This window comes from Nanorana parkeri, unplaced genomic scaffold, assembly GCF_000935625.1.
Source record: "Nanorana parkeri isolate BGI_ZX_2015 unplaced genomic scaffold, ASM93562v1 scaffold199, whole genome shotgun sequence".
In the NCBI taxonomy this organism is placed as follows: Eukaryota; Metazoa; Chordata; class Amphibia; order Anura; family Dicroglossidae; genus Nanorana; species Nanorana parkeri.
Window position 1 is genome coordinate 1,611,921 of NW_017306467.1, and position 16,422 is coordinate 1,628,342.

The 16,422-nt window shown below is 44.5% G+C and overlaps 2 protein-coding genes across 3 annotated transcripts in view; one reads left to right on the top strand and one right to left on the bottom strand.

The window, feature by feature from the left end:
• Positions 1 to 4,738, bottom strand: part of MTMR3 (myotubularin related protein 3) — a 68,823-nt gene extending 64,085 nt beyond the window's left edge. For both annotated transcript variants that reach the window (XM_018555508.1, XM_018555509.1), the window contains exon 1: positions 4,573 to 4,738. The gene's annotated coding sequence lies outside the window, so the exon portion shown is untranslated. The remainder of the gene's footprint in view (positions 1 to 4,572) is intronic.
• A 2,163-nt stretch (positions 4,739 to 6,901) lies between these two features.
• Positions 6,902 to 16,422, top strand: part of ASCC2 (activating signal cointegrator 1 complex subunit 2) — a 41,065-nt gene continuing 31,544 nt past the window's right edge. The window contains exons 1-5 of the mRNA XM_018555523.1: positions 6,902 to 7,014; positions 9,496 to 9,654; positions 12,355 to 12,525; positions 14,688 to 14,817; positions 15,735 to 15,802. Of these exons, the coding sequence (XP_018411025.1) occupies positions 6,934 to 7,014; positions 9,496 to 9,654; positions 12,355 to 12,525; positions 14,688 to 14,817; positions 15,735 to 15,802 (609 nt within the window). The 5' untranslated portion in view covers positions 6,902 to 6,933. The remainder of the gene's footprint in view (positions 7,015 to 9,495; positions 9,655 to 12,354; positions 12,526 to 14,687; positions 14,818 to 15,734; positions 15,803 to 16,422) is intronic.

A 16,422-nucleotide genomic window follows, 5' to 3' on the forward strand; every position in this document is an offset into this window, starting at 1 on the left:
GAGGGGCTTCTAATGTGAAAAGAGGGGGACTCCGATTTGAATGGGGGGAGGGGCTGATGTAAAGGTGACGCTGATGTGAAAGGGAGAATTCTGATGTCAAAGAAAGGCTTTGATGTGAAGGGAGGACTTTGATGCAAAGGATGGGACCCCACGTTTTCATGTTTTTGCATGGGGGGTTCCCCCCCTACATTTTAGATTTGCATACTTTTTAAGGGTGCCTTGACTGAAAATGGTTGAGAAATGCTGGTTTAGGCCTCATTCACACACAACGCGAGCAAAATTGTATATTGCGTATATACGAGCGTATATGCGTTCACTATTTGCATTCCCAGAATGCATCATTCCTAATAGAAATTTTAATGAACTGTACGCATGTATGTACGAGTAAAATACGCAGAAATATGCTGCCCGGACGCATCTCGGTTCCATTCTGTTTTTGCGCATTTTTACGCTACGCAAATAGACGGCTCCATACGCGGCTGTGTGTATGGAGCCATTTATTTGCATATGGTACAATACGCACGTACATGCGCGGCAGTGTGAATGAGGCCTTAGACTATTCCTGAATAAAAGTCATAGCCTCAATATTTTGTTTATGACTCAAGAATCATATATATACAAGAGAGTGCACGGCAACACAGATCGGAGCTGGCTGATCAAGAATGAGGAATCTAGCCAACTCATACACTAATCTTCTGTGATTATGCAAGACTGTCAAAGTCAGTTTGACAAGAAAACTAGTTTACGCCATGTGTGGCAGAGAAAAGGCTGTTCCATGTAAACCTGTCACAAACTTAGGTGACTTAACCAGAGCATGTGATACAAAAATGACCAAACACAATTTACCTCCAGTGAAAACCACATGTCAAAAACAGTCAGTAAACACAGAATAGAAGATGTTAAGGCCTCATTCACACGAGAAAAGGCCGGCACGTACAGCTGTGTGCACGGCCATATCGGGCAGCTCCCAGGAAGGACAGGTGCTGCGTGTGATTAGTACGCAGCAGCCTGTCCTTCTCTATGGGAGTACGCCGCCCTACGCTCACCCCAAGTGCAGGTCCGTACGAGTGCGGGTGTCCTGGCCCGGACGCAGACAGGATACCCGCACCGACGTGCAGGGCGGGTGAGCGTAGGGCGGCATACAGCCGTGTACTCCCATAAAGAAGGACTGCGTACTAATCACACGCACCACCTGTCCTTCCCGGGAGCTGCCGGATACAGCCGTGCACAGAGCTGTACGTGCCGGACTTTTCTCGTGTGAATGAGGCCTTAAGCTGATCTTCACTGTAGCCTCCAGAGCTCCCCTACTGATTAATGAGGCTCAGGTATTAGGGGGTCCACCGATATTCACACATTTTTAAATTATCGGTTAGATTTTCCAATAATAAAAAGGTGGCCATAACGTGTTAATTTCGGCTGGTTTGCCGTCAGCAGCTTTTTGGCCGTCATCCGTCAATCAGCTGATCAAAGGAGGCGGTTGGAAAATCTTTGTTTGAACAGAACCGGCAGCCAATGAGCAAAAGAAACAGCGGGGATTCCTTGATGCCTCCATTCTCTCTGCAGGGCGCTCCTCTGCTGATTGACAGCAGGCAGTGGGCAGGTGTAATAGCCAACCTGCTACTGTAATTTGAAATGGCCAATAGCATGCTGGCTATTGCACCTGTCCACTGCGTCCTGTATTCACATTCAGCTGCGGAATCTAACCACCAGCAGATGAATGGGTCAGAGGAAATTACAAGGACACTGCATTACTGGAAAAAATCAACAGGGATTTGTAATGCATGTTATTTAGCTGTAAAAGTCTCCCCGGTCTAGACCTCCAAAGTCCCTATTGCCAGACTGAAAATGAAAGAAAAATGTGATCTCTTGTTGTGTAGCACACAGTTTTTTCCTTGAACTCTTATAAGGCTGTAGGTATTATCTATTTACAGCACAAGTCAAACATATAAAAGGTAGCCTTCCATCAATGAAGGAATTTTAAAGCTGAACTCCAGGTAAACAAAACTTACTGGTGTTATTGTAGTAGAATGTCCAGAAGGAGAGGGGGCAGAGATCACAGGAGGTGGCTTTATAGCAATCAGAGGTTTCACCTACTATACCACAAGTCATTTCAAGGGACACTAAGCTCAGGAGTTAAATCTTAAAAATGCATTCAAGTACTTTAAAGTGACATTAAAGTAAAAATGTACCCCCCATGCTGCTTTAAAGGGGTTAGGGCTTTTCCCCATAGTTCTCCTAAGGGTAACAGGAGGACACAAACTAGCGTCCTCCCGTCATCCAAAGCTCAGTATACCGCGAGCTACAGCTCGCGGTATACTGAGACGCTGCAGCCGGGACGGATCCTGACTTTACTGTCTAGATCCACCCAGCTGCGGGATTGACAGCTGGCTCTGCCTATCTATAGGCAGAGCCAGCTGTACCCGCCCCCTCCCCCGTCCGTTCCACCAGTCAGCGCTGGAGGATCGGAGCGGGGAGGGGGGGAATCCCTGCAGGGAGCCATGATTGACGGTCATGACTCTCTCTCTGCAGGGATAGATAGAGAAGTGAGCGAGCGACGGTATGTGTTCACTCACTTCCCGATCTATTGAGCCGACATGTGACAGTTTCATTGTCACAGGTCGGCTAGAACTATGAGTCTTGAGTGATTTTCACTCACCTCATAGTTCTCCTTTAAGGACTTACCTTAAATGATGCTTCTAGATCCGATCATCATTATCTTTCCAGTAGTTTTCAGGAGTCCCTCCAGCGCTGGTGCCGGTCTCTGATCCAGCGTTGACTGCTGCGTCTCCTGTCCCACGGACACTGTCCAACGTGCACGCTCCCGGCTGCCTGCATTGACTTACCCTGTGCCTCTCCTCTTCTGCCAGTCAAAGATATCTACTGCGCATGCGCTTGCCCCATGATCCTTCACAGCTGCTTGAAAATGTTTCAGATCTTCAGACGGGAGCGAGCGACAGAGACACAGGTAAGTAATAACCACTCAGCTGTAGAGCCTCAAACCATCTCTGAATTCATGGCGACACTGTCCTTCCTTCTAGAGGGTGGCTACTTTTCTTCCCCATGGTCTGTGTGTGTTGTAAAGTAGTCATCGCTCCAAGCTCACTCCCATCATGGACTAAAATCTCAACGTAAACTAAACATGAGATTGTAGTACAAATAATGGGGCACTATTCCTCCCACTGGCACCAACGACGGGGCACTATTGCTTAAACTGACACGTACTATGGGGGAACTATTCCTTCCACTGACACATACTATGGGGCACTATTCCTCCAGCTGACACCAACAATGGGGCACCATTGCTTCCACTGACAAGCCTGTGCCATTTTGTACTCCCACTGGCCACAGTCTGCCCAGTTTAGTTAACTGGCCCTTTAGTTGGAAAGTTTGGGGACCCTTTGTATAGGAGAATTTTTTTCACTTAGTGGAGGTTTCCTCTGACTTCATCTTGGAGACAGAAAGTGATAGAAAATTTCCCCAAGGAGACAGACAGCAAAAAAGAAACAGTGGTTTAAACCCTTCTCTACTCTATCCAAAACGAAACAAATTGGGCTATACAAACACTTTAAATGTTTATTTAAAGGAGACCCAAGAGAAATACGTAGGCTATCATTGCTGACCTCCTACTTAAAATGATATTTCCCTGGCTGTCATGCTAATCCTACAACTTCAATACCTTTTCAGAGCTGCTGACCCATAACAAGTATACAGATCAGAAGTTCTGACATCTCAGACTTTCATTCCCTTCATCCTTGTTTGGGCCAAATATTGAAGCAAGAGAAAGCCAGGCAACTACGGTAGCATCCCTGGAAGTAGGTCACAAATAAGAGCCCCATATTTCTCTCAGTACAGGTTCAAATCAAAGTGTGCACTTGTGGTTTTGCATATACACAACAAACTAATATTTTAAATGCAAGCCAAGCCATACTTCCTTCTCTAACAAACCAATTCCAATCAACGTTACAGCAACTATCGGTGTTTAAAAGCCAGGATCTAGCTTTGTTTGCCCTATTTATTGTGTAAACATTGAAATCCAACCCGATCCTGTTTTAGTTTGCAAGCTTCAAGCGATGCCTGCAGCCACAATTCCCTGGGAGAGATTGCCAAGGCACAAGGGCTCTATTGCTGAAGGACTCCAGTGCCCCTTGTACAGTAATCGAGTCTCTACAGCACAAGCTGAAACAAAAACTAAAAGCACAGGCGGCAAGATGTCAACAGGACAAGCAGGGCTCACCAACCAGAGACACAAAATCACAAGTGTCACGTGACCACACAACCACAACAACAGGCACAGCAGAATGGGAGGCACGGTGATGAGCCTGTTCATGGACCCCTGTGAAACGCTGACACATGCATGTGTATCAGAAAATAATTCCATGCTCGAGGTACAGCCAGGTTTCTCAGTCACTGCACAGAGCACCCACCAAATGTACACCTAGTTCAATAACCAGAAAGGACACGTACCTGCTCATCCCACAGGGGGAACACTTAGATAATTACAATGTATACAAAGATGTCATGGACGTAAATAGGAGGCATAAGAAGCAAACAGACGCGTTACCCCTAGCTTACCGTGCGGCTATACAAAATAAGCTCCCCGAAGTCAGCTGTCTCTTCACCCCTCCCCGTTCTCGGTTGCTGTCAGTCCGGGCTCTTCCTTCCTCCTCACAACCACAACAACATGGCGGAGCGCGAGCACGTAGAGAAGGCCTGGCAGGAGGGGAACGTCATAGACACAAGCACTCTCACGCAGGCGGGCACACCTCTTGCCAAGAGCAGCGTGGACGCGCAGGCACGCCCCCCTCCGTTCACCTGCCCGCCACCTCCCTGCACTAGCTCTAGCATCAGCCAAAGGCAGAAGGAGTTGTAGTGGGTGTGTTGCGTGTGGGCGGGGCTAGGCATGTAGCGTCTTCTAGTGTTCTCGCTGACAGATCTCCTGTATTGGGAGGGGTGACAGTGAAGCAAGGGGGCGTGTACTGGTGGTACCAAAACAAACTTTTTAAAGAGACAGTTCACTCTACAACGCTGGTGCGCAACTTGCGGCTGTTTGACACTTCTGTGCGGCCGTCGGGGCCCATGTAGGCACTGATCTGTTCTGGTGTATTTTCAAGCCATTGAAAGAAATATATGTATGCATAAGGTGCATTCAAGTTATCTACATAGAGTACTTAAGCTGCGTTCACACTTGCCGTTTTCGTCTACTATATGCAGAGGACCATCTATCAGCCTAGATGCTGTGTTTATGCTTTTACATGCATTTTTAGTGCGTTTAGAAGTTCAAATTGGTCCTTAGATGACACAGGTAAACGTAGATGCAAAGTGGGAATATACCCATTAGATTTCATTGGATGCATATATATGCGTTTATAAAAGCTTTTTGAATGCATATAAAAGCATCTGATTGCACATAGTGTGAATAAAGACTGAGGGTTACCATACATGTTACAATCTCACTATGCAGTCTATGTACAATAATCTTTAGATTTACCCAAATGATGTAATATGAGGTCCTACTTAATCTGCCAGTCAATCTGGATCTAATCAGGCAAGCCCTTGCACTGCATATATTTGTTGGTAGATCTAAAGGAGTTTGTACAATCAGATTGTAATGTGTGTGGTGAGTTTTAGAACAATCGTTTTGTTGTATTATATTCTCTAAACTTTCAACATTAAGTGACTCTGGTTTTACATTTGTAATATTAACGGTTGAGGAGCAGTCATCCATTGAGTAAGACCAAAAGGCCGCTATAATGTAGAATTTGAAACAGGATCACTGGGCCATCCTAAAGAATTTGAAACAGGATCACTGGGCCATCCTAAAGAATTTGAAACAGGATCACTGGGCCATCCTAAAGATGGGGAAATGGCCAATAATTATTAATTGTGCATGGCGGCTGTATATGGAGATGATGAACCTTCAGAATACCAGGTGAATACTGGTTGAAACACTTCAAGTGGGGCAGAACATCAATGGTAGTTGAGACCCTCCACATCTGCCCTGCTGCGATCCTCAACATCTGCCCCTGCTACGATCCTTCACATCTGCCGTGCTGTGAACCTCCACATCTGCCCATGCTGCATTCCACCACATCTGCCCTGCTGCGATCCTTCACATCTGCCCTGCTGCGATCCTCCACATATGCCCCTGCTGCTATCCTCCACATCTGCCCCTGCTGCAATCCTTCACATCTGCCCCTGCTAAGACCCTCCACCCAAGACATCATGCCGGCACCCTAGAGCAGACCAGTATGTACCAAATCCATATACTATTCTGCATTGCTGTATAATGTATTGCTGGGATTTGTAGTCCTTTATAGCCGGTGGTATGCTCAGCCATTAGGGGTAGACAACTTTGGTGCTCCAGCTGAGGTGAAACTACAAATATGACATTTCGGAGTCATGTCTGTGGCTGTCAGAGTCTTGCAATACCTCATGGGACTTGTAGTTCCACAACCGCTGGAGCACTATGCATATGTATTATTCTGCACAACTCTACATCCCTCAAAAACCTCCATAAAAACCATTGGAAATAAAAATAGGAATTACATTTGACACCAATGCTTGTCAGTGACTTGTGTGAGTAGTGAAGTGGAATGGCAGGCGGATATTTCACAGAGCAGTGCTTTCAGAATGGTAACTAGACTCAGCTCGCTCATTTGAATGGCATTCCACAGTAGGAACGTCACTATTTATCCCTAGTATTGTTCAGATGGCAGCCATTCTCCCAGAGACCTTTTGGCTACAGTTAAATGGCGTCTGTGAGGACAGAATTAAATGTATTCGGTATCCCCTAGTGAGGAAGAGCTGACGTCTGGTTTGTATAGGGTGGTATCCGGAGTGGTGACAGTGCGCAGTCCGGGCTCCCCGTCACGTGACGCCGGTCCTTCTCTGCGGGCTCTATTAATCTATACTCTGATCCCCTCTGTCTCCAGCATGCCGAGCCTGCCATTAGACGAGCTGCAGATCACTCAGAGGGATCCGGGGACAGGGAGGCAGCGCTCCCTAGGAGCTCTGGTGAGACATATGACACATGTTCTGTTCTACTTATTACAAGGTGATGACAGCTAACCTGCTGACGAGGAAGCCATACCTGGCTGAAACTATGACCAATGTAGTCAGCTTGTTTCCTAGGCCATTAATATGAGGACGTAGGGGAACCATCCATGCAAATCATGTCCTGGTAGGACTTATGACCAGTGCTGTAATGCTGCAAGACTAGAGGGCTAACGACTTAGTCACTGTGCTGCCATTTACTAAAGATGAGCTCCTTGTGACCAGGTCAGCAATGTGTGTCATCTCATCAGTTATCACTGCTCATTAATTGTGTCTGATTCACTCATCCTTGTTGATTTATACTCAGGAATATTCCTTACTTTCTGTCCAGTCAGAATTGATTGGTCTGTGGTAGGCGGAGGCAACCAGGCCCTCTAGCTGTTGTGGGACTACAAGTCCCATGAGGCATTGCAAGACTCTGACATCCACAAGCATGAGTCCCTGAGGCAGGTGCATAATGGGATTTGAAGTGCCAAGCGTGCCTACCCCTGTCTATGGCAATCTGACAGTTTCTAAAGTTTCCTCATTTCAAGTGAACATGTGATCCAAATTGCAGTGGAAACTGTCAAGACAGCCATGCTGGTCATATACGAATGATTTATTTATCTATTTCAGTTATTTGGTTGCTTGGAAGCAAAACGTGTGACTGGCAGATTTTTTTGGGTGACTAAAGCCTATAGGTAAAGTAGAACTGAAGCCATTCTTTTTGTTTTGGATATGGTGTGTGTGTATGTATGTGGGGGTCAGGATGGGAGAAGGGGTAGGTATTACCCCTGTCGGCTTTTTTTTTTCTACCATCTGTGTCCCATTGGGGAGCTTATTCCCATCACTTTTTATCCAAAAGCAACCACAGGAACTGAGATGGAATCCCCCAAAGAGAGGAAAAATCCCTGGTGGTCAGCAGGGTCACCAGAACTAGTGTCCCTATTAGAAGATTTCCCAGCAATTCCTGTTGTGGTGATAACACAAACATTTTAGATTTTCTTTCACCTCTCAATAATCGGTCAACAGGACAAACAGGGAGGGTAAATCTCCCTTACCAGAACACAGGGAGCAATAAAAACCGGCTTCTAATCCTTCTCTGCTCTCTCCAAAAACTAAAACAAAGTTTTGACTGTTGCACGTTAAGCTGGTTATACACTAGTCACCTACGGGGTGAACATGAGAAAACCATTGGAGTTCCCCCAGACCTGTCAGAAGCCGGCTGAAGTGCCAGGTACACAAACGATCAAGCACATTCCTGTGCTTGATGATCTGCTTTGGAATGGCTTAAATAAAGAACCTATCACCTCCAAATGCCCACAATGGGTTTGTTAACCCCTTGTGACAGCAAAAGCCAAGTGAGCAAAAAATTTAAAACAAAGATAAAAGTACAAAATAATAAAATTAAAAAAAAGGTGATAAAAAAGTAAACAAGAGTAAATGTTAAAAAAAAAAGTAAAACCAACCCTGCCCCCCCTGCCATCTGATTCTTAAGAACACGTGCGCATTAGGCATGCACGTGTATGTAAACGGGGGATAAATAAACAGTGTGATGCGACCAGGTTTCAGCACATTAGCACTGTTTTGGGAAAACACACCAGCAGCTATGCGTTGTGGTGCAGCTGCTGGTGTGAATGTAGCCTAAATGGCAGTACAGACGCGGACTGAATGACCCTTCTGTCCGGACCAGGATCGGGAGCTTGGCTCCATGACTATTATATTCACTAAACCTCCTTGAATTTTAATCCACTACCCCTGCTTTACTTTATCCAAAACTCAAACAAACATTTTGGCTTCAGTTCTAGTTTAAGTAAAAGCTGCACATTTTCAAATATAGAAACTTCCTTTAGAAATGGCATTAAAAGAGAACTATGGGGTAAGTGTTTTTCCTCATAGTTCTCTTAAGGGTCACAGGAGGACAAATACTAGCGTCCTCCCGTGACCCAAAGCTCAGTATATCGTGAGCCACAGCTGAGTATACAATGCTGTTGAGATCCACCCAGTTGCGTGATTGACAGCTGGCTCTGCCTATCTAGAGGCAGAGCCAGCTGTACACGCCCCCTCCCTTTTCCGTTCCTCCCGTCAGCGTTGGAGGATCGGAAAGGGGGAATCCCTGCCGGGAGCCGTGACTGACGGTCCCTGCTCTCTGCAGGGAGGAGATCGAGAAGTGAGCGAGCAATGGTATGTGTTTTCTCACTTCCTGATCTATAGAGCCGACGTGTGACAGTTTCATTGTCGTACGTCGGCTCGAACTATGAGGATGAGTGATTTACACTCACCTCATAGTTCTCCTTTTAACATGTTAAAGCTGAAGAATTGGGTTTACATACCTTCAGGAGTGTTTGCAATTATTCATATCTGTGTTGAATGGCAGTTTTGTTTGTTTATATCTGCCTACATTTCTGCAGATCATTTCTAAAGCACAATTGCCAACCTTTCTGTGTCCTTGTAACTCTGCAGAACCCACAGAGAGCCGTGTCCAGGAACTTTATAACCTATTCGCCTCCACCTGACTCCTGTGCTCCTGCTCTTCTCGAGGAGTTTTTGGAAAGGGCTGATTTTATCATAAAGGATCTCCAATGGTTGGTATCATTGCCACATGACCGTTTCTGGTGCCAGGTAAGGAGATGCCAACTGATTTTCCTAAAGATGAGTTATTTTATGTGTTTTATTGTCCTGTCTTGGCTGTTGGCTGTACTTGATATTTAGTTACTGGTTTGATGATCGTTGGGCTACATTCACACAGGGCTATTATGTGCGGCTTGGGATTCCTGCCGCAAGAACCTACGTAATCACAGGTGTGTCCGCACAGATGTGCCCGTTCAAGTGAATAACAGGGTGACAGCGGCCACATCTGTTTGCATGTAATTGTAGATGGAATGATTATCTGTGTTTTGCGATTGAAAATTGTCCTTGGATGCAATCGTCTGTCCTGAACTGCAGGTAATTGTTCCATCTATGATTACTTGCAGACATCTGCTGACAGATGTGGCCGCTGTCACCCTGTTATTCACTCGAATGGGCATCTGCAACACACACCTGGGAATCCGTAGGTTCTTGCTGCAGGAATCCCCAGCCGCAGCCTAAAGCCCTGTGTGATTGAGGCCTTAGCCTATTATTATTATTATACAGGATTAATATAGCACCAACAGTTTGTGCAGCGCTTTACAATATAAGGAAGACATTACAATTCAAGACAAGATGGTAAGAAGGGCCCTGCCCATGAGGGCTTACAATCTAAAAGGGAAGGAGAAGTGATACATGAGGAGGTAGCTGTGAGGGAATGAATTGTTTTAGAACGTGATGGTTCAGTGGTTAGGTTGAGGTGGAATAGGCTTCCCTGAAGAGATGAGTTTTTAGGGATCGCCTAAAGGCAGTGAAGGTGGGAGATAGATGGACAGGTTGGGGTAAAGAGTTCCAGAGGATGGGGGAGACTCTAGAGAAGTCCTGGAGGCGAGCATGGGAGGAGTTGACAAGGGAGCTAAAAAGCAGGAGGTCTCGGGATGAGTGGACGGTTAGTGTGATATTTTGAGACAGGGTTTGAGATATAGCCGGGGGTGGAGTTGTGGATGGCTTTATAAGTGGTTGTTAATATTTTGAATTTGATCCTTTATGGCGAGTGGAAGCCAGTGGAGGGATTGCAGACACTGAGCGGTTGGTTAGGTGAATGAGTCTAGCAGCTGCATTCATGATGGACTGAAGGGGGGATAGCCTGTGTAGAGGTAGGCCAATGAGGAGGGAGTTGCAATAGTCAAGATGAGAGATAAGTGAGTGGAGAAGTAATTTAGCGGTTTTATTGGTGAGGAAGGGGCGTATTCTGGAGATGTTAGGAAGGTGAAGGCGGCAGGATTTGGATAGTGATTGGATGTGGGAAAGAAAGGTGAGGCCCGAGTCAAGGATGACACCTAGCACCTTGGCATGAGGGGAGGGCTGGATAGTTGTGTTATTAATCTCAACCGAAATATCATGAGCTCCGTTTTTGAAAGGTTGAGTTTTAAGAAGTGTTGCGACATTCAGACTGATATGTCAGTTAGTAGATTAGTGACTCGCAAGGACACAGAGGGGGTGAGTTGTGGAGTGGAAAGATATATTTGAGTGTCATCGGCATAGAGATGGTATTGGAAGTCATGTGAGGTTATTAACTGACCAAGGGAGGAGGTGTAGATGGAGAAGAGGAGGGGTCCAAGAAGGACAGAGCCTTGGGGGACCCCTACAGAAAGAGGAGGTGAGGAGTTAGATTTGTAGGTGACACTAAAGGAGCGCTTAGATAGGTAGGAGGAGAACCATGAGAGAGCAGAATCTTGTAGGCCAAGAGAGTGCAGTTTTTTTGAGGAGGAGCAGGTGGTCAACAGTGTCAAAGCAGCAGAAAGGTCTAATAGCAAGTGTAAGAAGTAGTGGCCATTGTTTTTAGCAGTTAGTAGGTCATTGGTGAGTTTTAGGAGGGCGTTTCAGTGGAGTGTATGGGGCGAAAGCCAGACTGAAAGGGGTCCAAAAGGTTGTTATTAGCGAGGTGGCGACTCAGGCGGTTGTAGATAAGGCGTTCTAGTAGTTTAGAGGTGAATAGGAGTAAGTAGATAGGTCTGAAATTATTGAGGTTGGTAGGGTCCAGCGAGGGTTTTTTTGGGTATTGGTGTGACCAGGGCATGCTTTAGAGGGGAGGGAAAGATGCCTCTAGAGAGTGAAAGATTGAAAATGTGAGTAAGAGAGTGTATGATAGAGCAAGAGGGTGTCCGAAGTAGTTTTGAGGGAACAGGGGCCAGGGGGCAAGTGGTGAGGTGGGTGTCAGAAAGAAGCTTTGTAACCTCCTCTGTGGTGACCGGGTCAAAAGAGGAGAGTAACAAGTGTGATGGAGGGTCTGGCACATGAATAGGGGAAGGTGACTGCACAGTGGCGATCTGATCCCGAATTATATCTATTTTGTTTTTTAAATGAATGGCAATGTCCTGGGCAGTGAGTGAGTTAGTGGTGGTGGGGGACATAGTAGAGACTTAAAGGTAGAAAAGAGTTGACAAGGTTTGGATGAGTGTGTGTTAATGAGAGTGACAAAATAAGTTTGTTTGGCAGCATGGAGGAAGGAGTTATATTTTAGGAGGGCAGCTTTGTACAGGGTGAAATCTTGCAGAGACCTAGTTTTCCGCCACAGTCGCTCAAGAGTGCAGCAATGTCTTTTTAGATGTCTGGCTACTTCAGTTTGCCACGGTTGTAGCCTAAGGTTCTCCTCGGAAGTATGTGGGGTTTTTTTTCTGGCATATTTTCTACAGTGATTAATTTTACCTCTTAATCTTGTTGTCACTATTCTTTCTGTCTTGTGTGTTACAGGTGATATTCGATGTATCTTTGCAGAAGTGCTTGGACTCTTTTTTGAGCAGTGCTCCTCGTAAATACGATCAATGTACGCCTTTCCCGCCTGCTGTGCAGCAGGTGCAGGACAAACTCCATCGCCATGTGTTTCTAACCTTTCTGCGAATGTCAACACACAAAGAATCAAAGGTAGATCTCTGTCATTTTTAAAGGAATTGCGTATTGACAGAAATATAGAAGCTGCCATTGATGGCTTGCAAATGCTAGTTGCTTGGCCCTCTCTGGCACCAGTACTTTCTGAGTCACTGATCTGTAACAAGTATGCAGCTAGTGTTGTTGGAGAACACAACTTGCTATTCCTAAACAAGGAGGTGCTAAAAGTTCTAGGCCTGACCAAGAAGAGAATGAACTAAAGCTATGAAATGTACATTCCACATATTCACCCCAAAGTTCAACACCCTTGCCACAGTGTTTACATTTCTTTGGCCCTTCCAAAAAAAAAGTGTGGTCACTGAAATACCGCTCCACTTCGGCTATCACCTTCGAATCATTTGAGAATTTCCTGATCCGAACAAAATATGAAAAGTAGAGCTACAGTCCTGCAAATTTACACTGGCCTTATTACAGAACACTGTTTCCAGCTACAAAAGGCTAATTACGCTCAGATTTTGGGAAATAGGTTGGGCTGAGAACTTTTTGGCACTTTTTCTGGTATGTGGCTCAGAGAGTATTGAAGCCTTTGGATCAACATAATGGCCACGTAAACATCATTTTTCATAGGAGTGTTCAACAGTGAAAGACTAGATATTTCCTCATTTAGGTTTCTCTTATTTATTAAAAATTCACTCCCCTTGTGGTCGCTCTGTGAAGGGTTGCAATGATGTACTTCTGTGAGTTCTACCATAAAGACCTCAAGTGACACTAAACTCGGGAGTTAAATCCTAAAAATACATTCAAGTACCTTACCTATTAACAAAAATGTATTTTATTTGTGTATCACTCGGCTGTAGATCCTCAAATCATCTCTAAGTTGGTGCTGACACTGTCTTTCCTTCTGGAGGGTGGCTACTTTTGTTCCCCATGGTCCCTGTGTGTGGATGAGAATTTTGAGGTTTAAGAATTGTTGGTTGGGCTTGCACATCATTTGTGTACCTTTGGGAAGAGGATGTAATTTATCCGCTGTAGACAGATTTGTACTTTATGGACTAACTTGTCTATAAATACTTAGTTGCCCACTGAAACCATTTTAAATAGAATATGCAGATTCTGATTTGCAGCCAGTGGTCATTAAAGTGCAAGTTGTTATAGACAGCAAGGTCACTAACATAAGTAGTATAATTGCCCCTGTATTGGATGATATTTCTGTGCCCACATGTGGGACGGACCCAACGATAGAGGCTTGTATTATACAGGATCTTTTCCAGGATAAAGTGATGCAGGAGATTCCTGTAACTATGCTTCATTTTGAATAGGTCAGACCTGTCACCATCTTTTCTTTATGAACTGTTGACATTGTTTGCTATTTCACATAGTGCAGTTTTAGTGCAGTAGTGTTCCTCCCACTACTGTAAATCACCTACTCAGAGCTGACTTTTAATCTTTATGACTCTATATTAGGGGTTAGCAATTCATTTTCTCAGGGGGCCACATGAGAAACTGGGACTGCTGTGGAGGGCTGAACTGGTTAATGCACAGTACTGCACAATGCACTGACCGTGTGTTGCAGGGCAGCAGGTGCGTTGCGTTGTCATTTATTTGAATGGCACCTCCTGGCCGCAATGTGATTGACCACAACGTGAACACGTGGTACCGCAATACTGTGATTTGTGATGCGGTTGTCTCACTGTAATGCACATTAGGTGCATTGTGCGCTACTGTGCGGTAATCGCACGCCATAGGTGTGAATGGGCCCTTGATGAAGCCTTATTGTCCCCACATAGTATTGTATAATAAGTACAGTATGTGGCACATACTGGGGTTTTCTTTTTTTGTTTTGTTTTTATTCATAAGCCGCAGGCAGGATCTGGTAGGTAAAGCCGCAGGAGAAGACAGAGGAGGAGGTCGCTAGCAACCAACGACTGAAGAGGAATGCAGTGCAGACCTGGACTGATCCCTGACCTACGCTGTGGAGGCCAGCGCATCCACTGTCAGCCAGCCACAAATGCAGGTCGGAGATCGGTCTGTGTCTGGACTGTGGGCTGTAAAATACCCAGGTCTGGTTTTATGCGGCTCATATTTTATAATAAAAAAATAAATAAGTACATAGAACGTAATGATTTGTAGTTTTAGAAGTTGTTTATCCTGACAGGAGTTTCCCTTTAAAAGGAGTCTTTGCCTTTTATCTCCTGCAGGATCATCATATTACTCCCTCTGTGTTCGGTGAGATTATTTACAACAACTATCTCTTCGACATTCCCAAACTTTTGGATATATGTATTCTTTTTGGTAAAGGAAACTCTGCTCTTCTTCAGAAGATGATTGGTAAGTAGGTTTACAGCCAACACAGTGGCTCTCTTTCCTGAAAGGGCTGATTTACAAAACTGGAACAATATGCAGCTTTTGGCATAACAACCAGCAGGTTTTATCTGGTTACTGTGGGCATTTGCTGCATTTTATGTCTGTTTTCTTCTTTGGGGTTACGATAACAGTGCCTTCAGACTGTGAGTTCTAAACGTTCGGTAGACCTAGAATGCAATATAAAACGGAAAAATGTCAGGAGGACAGATGCAATCCTAAGCATGGAAAAGACCTGCACATTTTATTTATTTATTTTTTAAATTCTGTATTATTACCAATGAGACCTACAATCAGATTACGTTTGCATCAAGGGCCAGTGTTTGTAAAAGAAAGATGGGTATGTGAAACATGGGAATATATACATTTGTCAGATATAATCCATGTAGCCCAGTTCTATTAGGGTTTTGATGTATATAGCCTTATTGATGACCATGGTTTCAAATGCTGGAACTACAAGTTGATGAGGATGGACAGGAATCCATGAACATTAGTGTGTTTTTCTTTTTTTCCCCAAAATGTAATTTTTTTTCCCAAAGGAAATAACCATCAAAACAAGGGTTATGAAATGGGCTTTGTGGGGCAATAGAGAACTATGTACTAGTGGGATATGTTACTTTGGAGGGTTTGGGACAGGGGCTTTGTGGGGATATAAGTGAGAGCAGAAGGGAACTAGATGCTAGTGGGATATGCTACTTTGGTATTATTGGGGCAGCCTGAAAAGGGAGACTGGGGTGTAGAGGAAACAGAGCTGGGCAGAAATGAGGGATAAGAAAGGTTCTTCATATATTTTCCTATTTTCATCCATATTTTACTACTTTGCAATTCATTACCCTCCACTCTGCCTATTTATGTTAATTCTCTTTCTTCGTGTGCATTTACAGGTAACATTTTTCAGCAGCAGCCAAGCTATTACCAGGATCTTGATGACAGCATACCAACATTACTACAGGTAGATAAATCTTTGTGGCTCATTGTCTATAAATATTTGGGTCTATACATACACACTTCAAATATAAATAGACCCCACGCCAAATGCGTGATAGCAGCAACACTGAAATCATATGATAATATTAACAATTATTAAAAACATTATTACAATTATTTTAATAGCATACACACTTCAGATCTGCAGTTAAAGTTACAGTGGGGATTAGTATATACCTGTTTGCATCCTGTTGGGGAGGTTTCCCTTCACTTCCTGTCTCCGAGATACAACAGAAAGAGGAACTCTCTCAGAACTGAGGTAAGTTCCCTCTTAGACATTTGTCATTCGATCAGGTGTCCTTATTGGGAGAATTTCTACTCTCCCCATTTTCCAGTGACAAATGTTAAATTCTGATATTCCCATCACATTCTGTTCTAGAGACGGTGGCTCATTGAGGCTAATAGGGTGAATCAACCCAGTGGGGAAATAAACAGTAAAAATCTGGCAGAAGTTCTAGCCTTTCCACACTATCCAAAACGAAAACTATTGTGACACTGGTTTGACAATAACCACAGTGAATGTAATTCACTGTTAATTGACTTCCTGTATGCTTGTTTTGTGGACCTTAAAATAATTTTATAGTG